This window comes from Heptranchias perlo, chromosome 36 (genome assembly GCF_035084215.1).
Source record: "Heptranchias perlo isolate sHepPer1 chromosome 36, sHepPer1.hap1, whole genome shotgun sequence".
NCBI lineage: Eukaryota > Metazoa > Chordata > Chondrichthyes > Hexanchiformes > Hexanchidae > Heptranchias > Heptranchias perlo.
Window position 1 is genome coordinate 2,029,615 of NC_090360.1, and position 16,894 is coordinate 2,046,508.

General features: G+C 43.0%; 1 protein-coding gene across 2 annotated transcripts in view; it reads right to left on the minus strand.

The window, feature by feature from the left end:
- LOC137303998 (serine-rich coiled-coil domain-containing protein 2-like) overlaps positions 1–16,894 on the minus strand; it is a 531,854-nt gene that overhangs the window by 154,972 nt on the left and 359,988 nt on the right. For both annotated transcript variants that reach the window (XM_067972386.1, XM_067972387.1), the window contains exon 7: positions 1,328–1,535. In XM_067972386.1, the coding sequence (XP_067828487.1) occupies positions 1,328–1,535 (208 nt within the window). The remainder of the gene's footprint in view (positions 1–1,327; positions 1,536–16,894) is intronic.

Below are 16,894 nucleotides of genomic sequence, written 5' to 3' on the forward strand. Positions count from 1 at the left end.
GGAGCAGCTTCTTTCTGCAGCGGTTTGTTGGAGCACAGAATGCTTTGCCGCAGACAGTGGCTGAGGCAAAGACCATTGCACCTTAAGGGGAAATTGGATAAATATTTGAAGCAGAGGAAGATACTGGGCTACGGGAGAAAGCAAGGCAGATGATTAGTTTTGGATTGCTCTAGCACAGACATGATGGGCTGAATGACCTCCACCTATGCTGTGAACTTGTGAGGTTTAATTGGACATGATAACTGTTGAACCTTGGCATTTATTCCGCTGGCCTCCATATTGGTTAGCATTTCCAAACATTAAAGCTCCAACAATACTAATTAAACTTATTACAGTCCCATATAGTTGATAATTTCAATTCAAAAGTCCCAAACTACAACACATATCATCAATTAGGGGAGTAGGTGACTACAATGGCCTTTAAACACTTGATAAAGATAAATATCTTGGGGCTTGTCCTTTGTACCTCTGATTAAAGAAAACCTTATTCAGAAAGAAGCCCCCCTTTGCTGCATTCCTGTCTTCATGCTGTCACTACCCACCTTTAAGTCTCCCTCCCCTAGACAATGCTGCAAATGTTTCTTCTGAGACCACTACCACACCCAGCACTGCCATGACAACCCAATGCAAATGAAGTCACCACTGGAAATCATTCAGCAACTTCTCCTTTGCTGCTGTTTTTGTCAGCTGCATATGCAGCTATTATTCCTTCCCCTTCAAAATATCTCATCAGAATGATTGCTATTCACTAAACTAAATGCCCCTCCTGTACATTGGCCTTTCTCCCTCCCCACCTCACCACTGTTACTGTGGTCCTGATGCAATAAACAAAATAAAAAGTGAAACTACTGAAACAGATATCTTCTGTTTTCTTTAACTTGCATTACTTTGGTCAGGTTCGTGATTGAGCTGACCTGAAATTTTTAATACGTGTACCAATCATGTCAAAGAGATATAATACCGGTCTTGTGTACGGGCTGGGAGGAGTGCTGAGGGGGGAAGATTCCTTTTCAACTTAGCTTAGCAATACTGTCGTCAATGAAATTATTTTCTACTTACTTGCAAAATGGCCATTCATATCATGTTGTAGGAGGGAACTGATCGTGGCAGTGAAAAAAATATGATTCTGTACATACAACATTAGTACATTTCTAGTCTACACTCAAGTCTAGCAAAGGTTTGTACATAAAACTCTAACATATTTTGGAAATTATTTTTCTAGAGTTTTCACATATCTTAAGCACGTGACCTAATAATGGTAGCTTGAGCATCTAATAAACACAATATGGACAGAAAGCTCTATGATATATGATAGTAAATAATGTACCTGTTGCAGTAATCTCTTCAATTTAAGTATCTGGGTTTTTACAGCTGTGCAGTCATGTACCATGTGGCGCAGCGTCAGCACATCCAGCATCACAGTGTTTTCGGACATGGGCCGAGAGGATCTCATGTGACTGCTGGGAGGTCGGTAATAATTTGAAGCCGCATGCCAATCAAAATGGCCCACAGGAGGCTCCTGGGAAATGGGACTCCTGGAAGAAGAAAAAAAATCCTATCATTTCTTGCATTTTAATGAGAAAAACTATGATAAAATTCTATGATAAAAAACAGAACAATGAAAATACTTTTGATCACTGTATTTCCAATAATAGACAGTGCATTTATAGGTTAATTGTGAAGCTACAGCTCTGAAGTTTTGGATTCTCAGCTACAAGACATTAAGTCAAATCCCAGCTTTGCTCGATCATCCCAGTAACCATCTGAACCCTGATGCAATGGCTCATGGCTGGAATGAAGAAAGTAATAATTGAAGCAGTCCAACAGGATGTTATTGTTGGGTGCCAATGGCGTGTTCCAATGCTGACATAAATGCCTAAACAGGCAATTGGGACACCAGAGGATCATTGAAACATTAAACCCTGTTTGAAAAGGTATCAAATTGTGAGCACATGCTCAGAAGCTCAATGCTCTCCGAGTATGCTGAGCTACGTGCTTCTGTGTTGGGAGAAATCTAACTCGGAACATCCAACCTAGGGAATATTTTTTTGATTCCTGTGATGTTACAAATCTGCATTATTTGTAGTTAAGCATACAATTTTTGGCAGGTTTGGGTCATGAAAAAAATATCCACAATACAATGTTCAACATTGCACATGTCCCGACTTTGCACTTTATATATTTTTCTCACTCAGAGCTAAAATTAAACTTCTATGGGTTAGATTTCTTTTGTGCATTAAATGTTATACTCACTTACTTCATCCTATCCCAGATAATGTGGCATATCTCCCCATTCTTTCTATTTTTCTGATTTAGCTTCTGACCCCATATCCTCGCCATCAAAAAGACCACCTACTTCCACCTTTGTAACATCACCTAATTCACTCCCACTTTAGTTCAATGGCTGAAATTCTCACCCAAACTTCACCTCCAGACTTGATGACTCGAATGACCTTCTGGCCAGCCTCCCATCCTCCAACTCCCTAAAGTAAAGCTCATGCAAAATTCAGCTGCCTATTTCCTATCCCACTTGTCCATCACTCCTCACTGACTTACATTGGCTCTGGGTCCTCCAACACTTTTATCTCTGTAACCACCTCCTTACAACTGCTTGAAAGTTTTCTGACTCCAGATTCTTGTGCGGCCCCATATCTTTGGCCCATCATTAGCAGCTGAGATTTCAGCCGCCCCAAGCCCAATGCTCTGGAATTCACTCCCTAAGCCCCTCTGCTTCTCCATCACCCTCTCTTCCTTTAAGACCCTCCTTAAAATGCACACTCTTTGGCCATGCCTTTGGTAGTACTTCCCAATATATCTTACTTTGGCTTGATTTTTCTTTTCTTACACCCCTGTGAAGCACCTTTTTATGTTAAAGCCACTACAGAAATGCAAGTTGTTGTTGGGTTGCCTTCTCTTTTTCCCCTATTGTTGCAAGACAAGCTTCTCTCTAACTGCTTCACTGGTACATCAATAAAAAGTTTCCAGGTAGTTAGCCAAATTATTAGGCGAATAACAAACTCTGTCTCAATATCTTGTACAAAGAGACATATTTGGCAGCAGTGTTCCTTACCTAATCTCTCTCACTTAGAACATTTTATTGGTACAAGTGTAACAACCAGGGAAAAGCCACAACATTAAACAGTCTATTAGAGAATGGTAGCAAATCAAGAAAGTACAAAAATAGAGGAAAAAGAGACAAATAGCCTGCAATTTGGCAGCAGCGGAAGACCAAAAGTGAATGGAACATCCTAGAAAACCGAAAATAACAAAAAATATAATTTTTGATATGTAAAACTGTAAAATTGCAATTTTGATGAAAATGATGCCTGATAATTTTATTTTGCATGAAGAACGATGCATTCTGCATCTAAATTGCATGGTTTATTGTGAGGAAAATGGGATTACAAGGACTCAGTGTCTTATTGGAGTATTATCCAGAATCCAGGACAGTGGCAGCTTGGATACAAAATTGGCTAGGGGACAGGAAGCAGAGAGTAGTGGTGAACGGTTGTTTTTCAGACTGGAGGGAAGTATACAGTGGTGTTCCCCAGGGGTCAGTATTAGGACCACTGCTCTTTTTGATTATATATTAATGACCTGGACTTGGGTATAGAGGGTATAATTTCAAAGTTTGCAGCTGACACGAAACTCGGAAATGTAGTAGACAATGTGGCGAATAGTAACAGACTTCAGGAGGACATAGACAGGCTGGTGAAATGGGCAGACACATAGCAGACTAAATTTAACGCAGAGAGGTGTGAAGTGATGCATTTTGGAAGGAAGAATGAGGAGAAGCAATATAAACTAAATGGTACAATTTTAAAGGGGGTACAGGAACAGAGAGACCTGGGGGTGCACACACACAAATCTTTGAAGGTGGCAGGACAAGTTGAGAAGGCTGTTAAAAAGGCACATGGGACCCTGGGCTTTATTAATAGAAGCATAGAGTACAAAAGCAAGGAAGTTATGCTAAATCTTCGTAAAACTTGTTAGGCCTCAGCTGGAGTATTGTGTTCAATTCTGGGCACCACACTTTAGGAAGGATGTCAAAGCCTTAGAAAGAGTGCAGAAGAGATTTACTAGAATGGTGCCAGGGATGAGGAACTTCAGTCATGTGCAGAGACCAGAGAAGCTGGGATTGTTCTCCTTAGAACAGAGAAGGTTAAGGGGAGATTTGATAGAGGTGTTCAAAATCATTAGCGGTTTTGACAGAGTAAACAAGGAGAAACCGTTTCCAGTGGCAGAAGGGTCAGTAACCAGAGGTTCATGAAGACTTTGCCCCTCCAAGTCACACACCATCCCAACTTGGAAATATATCGCCGCTCCTTCATCGTCGCTGGGTCAAAATCCTGGAACTCCCTTCCTAACAGCATTGTGGAAGAACCTTCACCACACGGACTGCAGCAGTTCAAGAAGGCGGCTCACCACCACCTTCTCAAGGGAAATTAGAGATGGGCAATAAATGCCGGCCTTGCCAGCGACGCCCACATCCCATGAACAAATTAAAAAAAACAGATTTAAGGTGATCGACAAAAGAGCCAGAGACGACAAAGGAAACATTTTTTTATGCAGCGTGTTGTAATGATCTGAAATGCTCTGCCTGAAAGGGTGATGGAAACAGATTCAATAGTAACTTTCAAAAGGAAATTGGATAAATACGTGAAAGGAAAAAATTTACAGGGCTATGGGGAAAGAGAAGGGGAATGGGACTATTTGGATCGCTCTTTCAAAGAGCAGGCACAGGCACAATGGGTCGAATGGCCTCCTTCTGTGCTGTACCTATTATATGATATAAATGTAAATTGTTGTTATCCAATATATACAGGAAACTGACATCAGTGATTTGTTGAAAAATAAATTATTGCAAGTGATTGAACTACAGAACTTAAAATTAAGACAGATGAATCTCTAATTCTAATCTTGATTCACGTTACATCATGGGTTTATCTAAGAATAGTTGCTTTTAAGTCTTTCATGATGACACTGCACTCCTATTCAACAAATTTAAGGAGTGAGGTCTTCATGAACTGGTGGCAAATGTTTTTGATGTTGCTTCGAAAAATGTGACCTAATAAAGTGGAGTACACTGAAACAGATCATAAGAAAATGAAGGTTCTTCTCAGCTCTCTGCAAATATTGACAAATACTGGTTCATGAAGATTTTGCCCCTTGATGAGCAGGTCATTATTTAACATATGTGGGTATCAGGGCAACTCCTCGGTCTAACTCTGAAGAATTGTGAAGAGTAGTGTGGTGGCACACCTTATTAGCATTCTGTGGAGCGGCAGAACATAACCTTGCACCTGTGATTCCCGACATGGGCAGTGCCTGATTTCTGCTGATTTACTTCTTGATGGAGTACGGTCTCTTGAAAAATAAGTTGCAATGTTTTCCTAGAATCTGGTCCTGTGAATAAAAGTCAGCACGGCAAATGTGGAGCTTTCCACTGTTTCTCTATCAATATCTGTGGTATAGAGTTAGAAAGGGCAAATCTAAACTTATCCATTAAAAATGTGATAGAACTGAGAGGATTTGAATGATGCACCAGATTATCTGCACCTATAATCCAAGGAGGTCATGCATCCAAAGAGATTAGATCGGTCTTTTTAATTCTTTTTTCTTACTGGAAATGATCTTTTTGGTGGATGGTCATCCCCATCCCAACCTTCTGCAACCTCAACAAAACTTACATTCACTCACGATCTCATGCATCTTATCCGAGTTTGTTCATCTTACTGGAACATGCCCAGTCTCTACAGTAATGTACAATGTCCAGTAGGCAGCAAAGTAGATAAATGAATATCAACTAACATAATCCTCAAATTCTCTATGCTACTATATTGAACATATGTTGTTGGCACAATCCAGGAATCTAAAACAATATCACCTTTCTCATATGGTCACATGTCTTTACATAGTATTTTATCCTACCTCTGAGAAACCCAGACAAATTTTCATCAGGAGGATCAAAGTGGTGATTTCAGTCGATACAACAACATCTGTTGTTTACTCCCAATAGTCATAAATATCATCAGGAACCAGCAACAAGAATTGAGCAATAATAAACCAACTTATTCTAACTCTTAACACAGTTAATGAGAACATTAGCAAACATCTGGCCAATATAAAATTAAAGGAGAACTTCAAGCTACATACAATTTACATTTTAACAGAAGAGTTATCAAACTTTCTTTTTGCTCAGAAAGGGAGATGGGCTGTTAATCACTTTGGCAGCACAATGAATTTTGAAGCATCGTACACCCATTATGTTCATTTTCAAACAAAAGCACAGGTTTATCAGACATTTTTCATGAAGTGTTGGCCTTGATGTCAAGTGCTCAGCATAGCTCCTCCCCTCAACCCATACATCCTTTTTCCCACATCATAAACATGTTTCAAAGGCGATGCCTCCAAAAGTTAATGCGAACAATTGTTTGGTCACCATATCAAATCAGAATATATGTGAAATATTTATATATATTTTTCTCTCTCCGCTCTGAATGGAGGACTTACTAGTTTTATATAACCTCCCAATGGCAGAAATCTTCTTGTGATATTAGAAGTTTTTGATATAATCCAGCATCCTCCTGCCATCATGTAATGTCAAAGCTTGTTAACTTTCTCTCCAAACTAGCAAGTGGCTGGTATTACATAAATAAAGGCATCTAAAAGCGCAACCTGTTTTTAACATAGAAATAAAATTCTGAAAATGAACTGGATTAAATAAGCTAAGAAACAGGCATGGAGGGAACACAGTGTATTAAATATCAATTGGCATAAGCCTGGAATTTTCCTTTAACCATATTCTAGAAAGCATCAAGAAAGTCCAACCAACTACCAAGCACAATACAGTAGATACACTTCAAGTGATAAGCTTTTATTTTATCTACTTAAAAGAAGAAAACAGTTATTATATGATGAAGACATCTATCCATTTCAACAATCTGTTAAGACCCTTAAATCTTCTCCCATGTTCACTTCAGAGCTGCTATTTTCTCAGGAACTAAGAAACGTGACCCCGCAGATGGTAAAAGTACTTTGCTAGTGTCCAGAGAAATTTAAAGCTATTGCACAAACAAACTTCACTCCTGGCCAGAACTCTCGTTTCTAACAATATCTTGTCGGTAACTCTTGAAATCTCCTTAACCAATCTTCATTTTCTTTCAGAACTTCTTTGCCTTTGGGCAGGAACATCCTTTCCTCATGCCCACACTTCTGTCTCTTTCAAATAAATACAAGGAGTGATTTTCATGCTATTTGCTGCTTGTCCACTCCACTGGCAATTCCATTTTGTTATTTAACCCTCTATTTGGTATTAATAGTCAAAAGCTTCTAGACTGCTCTGTTCTATAACCTACTCTGTAGATTATGCAGAACACCAAGGTTTCTTTGACAGCACCTCTTTGACATGAAGCTCTAAAAGCTAATGGAAACGTACAAAAAAAATTTAAAAGGCTAATGGAATGTTAGCCTTTATCTCAAGGGGACTGGAATACAAAGGGGTGGAAGTTATGCTACAGTTGTATAAAGCTCTGGTTAGACCCCATCTGGGTCCACTGCATTCAGTTCTGGGCACCGCAACTCAGGAATAATATGTTGGCCTTGGAGGGAGAGCAGCGCAGATTTACCAGAATTATACCGGGGGGGAAAAGGGTTGAATTATGAGGACAGATTGCATAGACTAGGCTTGCATTCCCTTGAGTATAGAAGATTATGGGGTGACCTAATTGAGGTGTTTAAGATAATTAAAGGAATTGATAGAGTAGATAGAGAGAGAAAGTATTTCCTCTGGTGGGGGTGTCCAGAACAAGAGGGCATAACCTCAAAATTAGAGCCAGGACATTCAGAGGTGAAGTCAGGAAGCACTAGGAGGGGTTATGGAAATCTGGAATTCCCCCCCACAAAAAGCTGTTGCGGCTGCGGGTCAATTGAAAACTTAAAAACTGAGATTGATAGATTTTTGTTGGGTAAAGGTACTGAGGGATATGGAACCAAGGCAGGTAGATGGAGTTAAGATACAGATCAGCCATGATCTAACTGAATGGCAGCACAGGCTTGGGGGAGCTGAATGGCTTCCTCCTGTTCCCAGCACCTTCCTTGCGACCTCTACCACCAAGGACAGGAAAAACAATGTCGTCAGAACACCATCAACTCAAAGTTCCCTACCATCCTGACTTGGTCCTATATCACAGTACCATCGTCGCCATTGGGACGATCTTGGAATTCCCTACCTAACACCATCGTGGAAGCACTATAACCACAAGGACTGCAGTGCTTCAAGGACATGGCCCACCACCACTTTCTCAGGGCCACTAGGGATGAGCAATAAATACAACCTTGCCAATAATTGCTCACATCCTGAGAACAAATAAAGCAAAGAATATTGCTCCAGGATACTGGATAGAATTGTAGACAAAAAGTAATATTCATGTTTCAAACTTACATTTAGTCACTACAATGTTTGTAAAATTAGTGCAAGGTCCTTACTGACGGCACATTGGCACAGATTAAAAAAAGGCAAAAAATTTGTCTTAATTTGCCACTAACTTATGCCAATGAACTCTCAGCCAAAAGGTGACAGTTAGTTGTGTCTAACACTCAAACTAGCTTGCCTCTTATGAATCAGTCTCAGGCGTTCTGAAAAGGTTACTAGAGATGCATTTCATGCCATCTGTCTCTAACTTAATCAGTAGTCTGTAATTCAGAATGCCCCATTAATCGGAAGGATCTCACCTGATCCTCCATGTCAGAATGACACAGGTAATTGTTTCATATTGCAGGATATAAACCATATTGTAGAATGCTTTCTGCCGCATTGCTGTATAAACCATACTTTAGAATATCCTAATGAAGTGAAGGACCCCTATTGCTTCACTACATTTGAGTGTAAACTAATGATTGTTTTAGCTTGCAGCTTCAGCACATGACCTGATTTCACATTTGGAATTGCACATTTCAATAACCATAAAGATCCAATGACTTACACATTACCACGACTGCAGTAACTGTGTGCCCCTCAACAAGAGCATGAGTTGCATCAAAAATATCTAGTCGAAATCTACTGGCATGTTTTTGCCATCCATGTGGATCTTTTCTTCCTCTACATCTTAATGGTTGAAGGACTGAAACATTGTCCCCACTGAAATATTTAACATAAAGGAAAACAGTGGGGGGATACTTTCAATGCAAACACGTCCCTCTTGTGTGTAATACTAAAAAGATGCAAATTCTCCTGTCTTATGGGAGATAGCCTTATTTCAATTTTTGTTTTTTATGCATCATAGAGATCCACTAGTTTGGGTCTTTTCTCGCACAGGGAAGTCTCTCAAATGACAGTAGTGAAAGGCACATCCGGGAGTGATTCCAAACAGAATCTGATACATAGGCATGCAGGCTCAGCTGAAATGCCAATTGGGAGTTGGCCAAGCCAACAAAAACAAGTTTTAACTGGGTACCTGCCAATCAGCATCAATACCCACCGTAAGCACCAAAATTCGAGAAGCGAAATGCCTATAACTATTGAAAGAACCAATGTGAAACTAGACCAAGCCCAAGGTCTGAGCAACTAACTCATAGATAGGACACTGCTCCCACCATGCTAAACCCTCTCCTTTAAAGGATATGAACTAGAGTGTATGCATATTAGTAAACATAGATACGGGGGTGATGCCAGAGGACTGGAGAATTGCAAATGTTACACCCTTGTTCAATAAAGGGTGCACGGATAAAGCTAGCAACAACAACGCAGTCAGTTTAACCTTGGGAGTGGAGAAATTTTTTGAAACGATAATCCGGGACAAAATTAACAGTCACTTGGACAAGTGTGGATTAATAAAGGAAAGCCAGCACAGATTTGTTAAAGGCAAATCGTGTTTAACCAACTTGATTGAGTTTTTTGATGAGGTAACAGGGTCAATGAGGGCAATACGGATGATGTGGTGTACATGGACTTCCATGGCATTTGATAAAGTGCTGCATAATAGGCTTGTCATCAAAGTTGAAGCCCATGGAATAAAGGGGGCAATGGCGGCATGGATACGAAATTGGCTAAGTAACAGGAAACAGAGAGTAGTGGTGAACAGTTGTTTTTCAAACTGGAGGGAGGTATGGAGTGGTGTTCCCCAGGGGTCGGTGTTGGGACCATTGCTTTTTTTGATATATATTAATGACTTCGACTTGGGTGTACAGGGCACAATTTCAAAATCTGCAGATGACACAAAACTTGGAAGGGCAGTGAACAGTGAGGAGGATAGTGATAGACTTCAAGAGCACAGAGACAGGCTGGTGGAATGGGCGGACACGTGGCAGATGAAATTCAACGCAGAAGACTGTGAAGTGATACATTTCCATAGGAAGAACAAGAAGAGGCAATATAAAATAAAGTGTACAATTCTAAAAGAGGTGCAGGAACAGAGAGATCTGGGGGTATATGCGCACAAATCATTAAAGGTGGCAGGGCAGGTTGAGAAAGCATACGGTATCCTGGGCTTTATAAATGGAGGCACAGGGCCCGATTTTAGCACCCGCTATAGGGTGCGTTCTCGGCGGGGGGGGCCTCGAAAATTGTGAAATCCAGGATCCCGACCGGATCCTGCCTCGATTCCGCACACTTCTGGGTTCCCCGCTGACGCGCCGGCGTGCGCGCGCAGCCCCTGCTGGTGGGAATCCCGCAGGCAATTAAAGCCAGTGGGATGCCACTTGAGTATTTATTTAGCTATTTCAGGTCATTAACTGACCTGATTAAGGGACTGTGTGAGATTTTGGATCAACATGGGACTGTTTCCCACACTGGGGGAAACACTCCCAGATCGAATGGACGTGTTGCAGCTGTCAGCCTGTGGCAGCTGCAAAGGTCCATTTGACAGGTGGGGGAGGGAGAGCCTCACCCATTGCAGGAGGCCACTCTGTCACTTGGGACAAAGTTTGGCCTCCACCACCCTCCTCCTGACAATCAAAGTCATCAACCTGCACACTTACCCCGGGGTCCGGAGACATGTACCTACCTTGCGGACCCCCTCAGATGTACATCTTGCGGATGGGGGCCGCCGTAGCTGCAGTCATGACCTCCTCGGAGGGCAAACAGCATTACCAGCCTCGCCATCCACGCCGTCCACCTCTGACACGTGGAGCTCCACAACACAGTGCTGTGACACATCCACCTGTACAGCAGGAGGGAGGGCTACCGCAGAGAGAGATGCGTCGCAGAGGGCACCACCCTCGCCACATGGTCCATAGACCGAGGCTCAGCCTCCTGGACCTCTCTGAGCAGCAGTGCACACGGAGGCTCAGAGTCACTCGACATGTAGCCGTGGACATCTGCAGCCTCTTTCATGCCGAGCTGCTCCTGGCTGGCCCGTGCACCATCTTCCTACCTGCCGCTGTCAAAGTCACCACTACCCTCCCGAACTTCTCCTCTGCAGCCTTCCAGGGTGCAACCGGGGACATCGCCGATGTCTCTCAGGCATCTGCGCAGAAGAGCCCTGCAAATACACCTACACCCACTCTGCAGTGACACAATGGGTGGCATCACAGTGGTGGGTCCTCATAGTGATACCCAGGAGCGGGCATTATTGCACAAACCGGACAGGATTCGCGAAGACATGGCAGTAGTGGTGCCAATATAATGTGTGATGTGAGTTGTTCTGAAATTCAATATAAGTAACAACCATGACAAACCCTCAAACACCCTTGTGCATCCCCTTCATGCTCACGACTCGTTTGCCTTACGCTGCCTACTGCACATATGTGATGCATGCCCTGTGGCTGCAGCACAGGTGGTGGCAGGTTGAGTGAGGCTGGCCGCGAGAGAGATGCACGAGAGGGTGAGTATGGGATAGAGCCATGAGATTGTATGAGGATTGGGTTGCGTGGTAGTGGCGGGGTGAGTACTGGCGAGGTGAGTAGGTGCAGGTAAAATGAGGATGGGGTTTGAGTGGTTATGAGGGGTGATGTGACAGATTAGTGTTGGCAGTGCCGAAGGAGATGTGAGGTGGGGGCAGTGATGTGGCAGACGGAGTGTAGGGGAAAGACTACGTGTACTCACTTTGGCTGACCTACTGAGGTCATTGGACCGCCTCCTGCACTGTGTGCAGGTGGGCGATATGTTGGTGGCGCAGGTGACCCCCTCTGCCACCTCGAGCCAGCCCTTCCTGGTGGCGGAGGCGGGCCGCTTCCTCCCGCCCGCCGGGTGGAAGTCTCTGTCCTCCCCCTCCTCCTCACCCCATGTATTGATACCTGGGGTGAGGCATCATTAAACTGGGAGCAGCCTTCCCCCTGGGCTGCTCCATGCAGTCATCTTTGCTATTGGTTGCAGCATCTGTCAGTGGAGGACTGCCCCTTTAAATAGAGCGCCTCCAGCTGACAGATCTTACTGCGCATGCGCAGCCCGCACGACGCGCAGATCAGCAGCGGAGAACCCGGAGGAGCAGGTAAGTGGATCCAATTAGTGGGTTGCCTGCTTCGATCGCGCGGGAAACCCACTAATTTCACCGGGCACGTTACCAACGCGCCCGCTTGCCCATCCGCCGGGAACCCGCACCCCTGGTAAAATCGGGCCCACAGAGTACAAATGCAAGGAGGTTATGATGAACCTATATAAAACACTGGTTTAGCCACAACTGGAGTATTGTGTCCAGTTCTGGACATCGCACTTTAGGAAGGATATGAAGGCCTTAGAGAAAGTGCAGAAGAGATTTACTAGAATGATTCAAGGGATGAGAGACTTCAGTTACGTGCATCGACTGGAGAAGCTGGGGTTGTTCTCCTTAGAACAGAAGAGGTTGAGAGGCAATTTGATAGAGGTATTCAAAATCATGAAGGGTCTGGACAGAGTAGATAGAGAGAAACTGTTCCCATTGGAAGATGGGTCAAGAACCAGAGGACATAGACTTAAGGTGATTGGCAAAAGAACCAAAGGTGTCATGAGGAAAAACTTTTTCTCGCAGCGAATGGTTATAATCTGGAATGCACTGCCTGAGGGAGTGGTGGAGGCAGTGCATTCCAGATTTTTTTTTATTCGTTCATGGGATGTGGGCGTCGCTGGCAAGGCCAGCATTTATTGCCCACCCCTAATTGCCCTCAAGAAGGTGGTGGTGAGCCGCCCTCTTGAACCGCTGCAGTCCGTGTGGTGACGGTTCTCCCACAGTGCTGTTAGGAAGGGAGTTCCAGGATTTTGACCCAGCGACGACGAAGGAACAGCGATATATTTCCAAGTCGGGATGGCGTGTGACTTGGAAGGGAACGTGCAGGTGGTGTTGTTCCCATGTGCCTGCTGCTCTTGTCCTTCTAGGTGGTAGAGCTCGCGGGTTTGGGAGGTGCTGTCAAAGAAGCCTTGGCGAGTTGCTGCAGTGCATCCTGTGGATGGTACACACTGCAGCCACTGTGCGTCAGTGGTGAAGGGAGTGAATGTTTAGGGTGGTGGATGGGGTGCCAATCAAGCGGGCTGCTTTGTCCTGGATGGTGTTGAGCTTCTTGAGTGTTGTTGGAGCTGCACTCATCCAAGCAAATGGAGAGTATTCCATCACACTCCTGACTTGTGCCTTGTAGATGGTGGAAAGGCTTTGGGGAGTCAGGAGGTGAGTCACTCGCCACAGAATACCCAGCCTCTGACCTGCTCTTGTAGCCACAGTATTTATATGGCTGGTCCAGTTAAGTTTCTGGTCAATGGTGACCCCCAGGATGTTGATGGTGCGGGATTCGGCGACGGTAATGCCGTTGAATGTCAAGGGGAGGTGGTTAGACTCTCTCTTGTTGGAGATGGTCATTGCCTGGCACTTGTCTGGCGTGAATGTTACTTGCCACTTATGAGCCCAAGCCTAGATGTTGCCCAGGTCTTGCTGCATGCGGGCTCGGACTGCTTCATTATTTGAGGGGTTGCGAATGGAACTGAACACTGTGCAATCATCAGCGAACATCCCCATTTCTGACCTTATGATGGAGGGAAGGTCATTGATGAAGCAGCTGAAGATGGTTGGGCCTAGGACACTGCCCCGAGGAACTCCTGCAGCAATGCCTTGGGGCTGAGATGATTGGCCTCCAACAACCACTACCATCTTCCTTTGTGCTAGGTATGACTCCAGCCACTGGAGAGTTTTCCCCGATTCCCATTAACTTCAATTTTACTAGGGCTCCTTGGTGCTACACTCGGTCAAATGATGCCTTGATGTCAAGGGCAGTCACTCTCACCTCACCTCTGGGATTCAGCTCTTTTGTCCATGTTTGGACCAAGGCTGTAATGAGGTCTGGAGCCGAGTGGTCCTGGCGGAACTCAAACTGAGCATCGGTGAGCAGGTTATTGGTGAGTAAGTGCCGCTTGATAGCACTGTTGACGACACCTTCCATCACTTTTATAACCATTCGCTGTGTGAAAAAGTTTTTTTTTAAGTCACTTTTGTGGCTTTCAAAAGGGAATTGGATAAGTACTTGAAGAGAAAAAATTTGCAGGGCTATGGGGATAGGACGGGGAAGTGGGACTAGCTGGATTGCTCATGCAGAGAGCCAGCACCGATTCAACGTGCCGAATGGCCTCCTATCGTGCTGTAACCATTCTCTGATTCTAGCTCTCAATTTTAGTAGCACAGTAGTACAGTGCAGTGGAGCATAAATAATGATATGAAGTGGATGGGGATGGGCTTGTATCCACAATCCCCTGCACCAACGGCTTTCCACGCTCAGTGCTGTCTCTGGTATCTAGTCAAACTAAGGCATCTCTCTCCCCATTGAAGGAGTGAAAGGTACCTCTTGGCCATTATCCCCTATTTCCAGCATTTAGTTTTCTTTTAGATTTCCAGCACTTGCAGTTTGTCCTTTATATTTTAAGAAAATAAAGCACCTTAAAACATGGCAATTTCTATGGCTTTTAGTCATTTTTGTCCAACTAGTAATTAATCTATTCTACATCCCTGTTTTATTTACCCAGAGTGAGAACAAGAGTATTGCTGAACTGAAGCCTGCTCAGCTAATACTAACTAGGAAATAGAGTTTTGCTGCCCTCTCAAGATTCCAGGATTTTCAATGTAAGGACAAGATGTAGACAATGTGATAATGTTTCTTCGCTAACACTGTTTTCATTTGAATATTTATCTGTGCCTACGGGTTGCATAGTATTAAAATTCACTGCATTCATTTGATGAACTGTGTACAAATATACTTAATAGTGGAGGTAAATACTTGCCACTGTATAAAATAATTTTAGGAATAAGAGTTATTATTTTGATCTCAAATCATTAAAAAGTTGCATTATTTCATTTCATGAGGCAATGCTATATTTGAAGAGAGCTGGTAACAGTGTCTGAATGCAACAAACAATCTCATTACTTTATTTCAGTCTACAGAATGGTGGTGCAACTAATTTTGAAACAACTTAATATTTATTGCTTGCATTTTATTCAAAAACAGTAAACATACTCAAGAAGGTGCGCTTATGGTTTAAGTGTTTACATGATGATGATTACAGGCCATTAAATTTGGATGGAGTGACACCGTGATTATCTAGAAATAAGTTCTTTAGCTGTACAAATTTTTTTATTGATTTGAGCCTATGGAATGCTAGGACCAACAAAGTGCATATTAGACATTCACAAGGACAGAAATAATTGAAAAAAAACTTGCATTTATACAGCATTTTTCATAACCTCAGGACATCCCAAAGCACTTTACAGCCAATGAAGTACTTTTGAAATGTGGTCACTATTGTAATGTAGGAAATGTGGTAGCCATTTTGCACACGGCAAGGTCCCACTAACAGCAATGAGATAGTAACCAGATTAAGTGTTTTAGTGATGTTGGTTGAGAGATAAATATTAGCTCTTCTTTGAGATAGTGCCATAGGATCTTTTACATCCACTTGATGGGGCAGATGGAGCCTTGGTTTAACATCTTATCCAAAAGACAGCACCTCCAACAGTGCAGCACTCCCTCAATATTAATGTTAATGAGAAATGCAGCTTTTTTATTTTTGCCATATATATGCAGTGGGCAGGTCAGAAACCTCAACCCACAGGCAGCGAATCTTAAAATGTGCCCTGGAACAAAATGTATTATTTAACAATTATAAGATGAACTCCCCATACATTCAACAGAGGGAGGTTTCTTTCAGTACTTATCCTGCAATTATTGCAGCTGGACCAGTGCCTTAGAAATAAGGAAGCGTAGTTTAAAAAACTTGCATTAATATAATGCCTTATCATATATCTCAAATAATTTGAGGCATTTCACATGCAATGTAATGCACTGAAGTGCAGTGAGTACTACACTGCTGTCAAATGCAGTGGCCATTCTGCACACAGCAAGTCCCCACAAATAGTAATGAGATGAATGACCAGTTTGCCTGTTTGTTGGTGGTATTGGTTAAGGAAGGAATATTGGCTATGACACTGGGAGAACTTCCTGTTCTTCAAATGATGCCGTGGAATCTTTAATGTGCACCCAAACAGGCAGTCCAGGGCCTCAGTTTAACATTTTGTCCGAAGAATGGAGCCTCCGATGAAGCACTCCCAGAGTAATCCACTGGTCTTAACCTGGATGATGTGCCCAAGTCCTACATTGGGCCTTGAACCCATACCTCTAAGACTTGGAGGCGAGAGTGCTAACATCAGCCAAGTTTGGATCTTGGAACAGTTGCCCACATAAATAATTAGGGACGTTTACAGGGAGATTACTTCATTTATCGTAATCATGAAATACACTTGCTCGCTTCAGATTTTGATGCTGTAATGCAACTATCATGTTATACCTCACAGGATGAAAGATGGTTAACGAGGGTAAAATATCTGGTAATGTCTTGTCACATCAACACTCTAAGGGATTTTAATTTCACAGTCTGGAATAGCATGAATGTATTATTATATATTATGTTAAATTTTGAGGTTTGCTCTTTGTTACTTTCTGTGGCAAA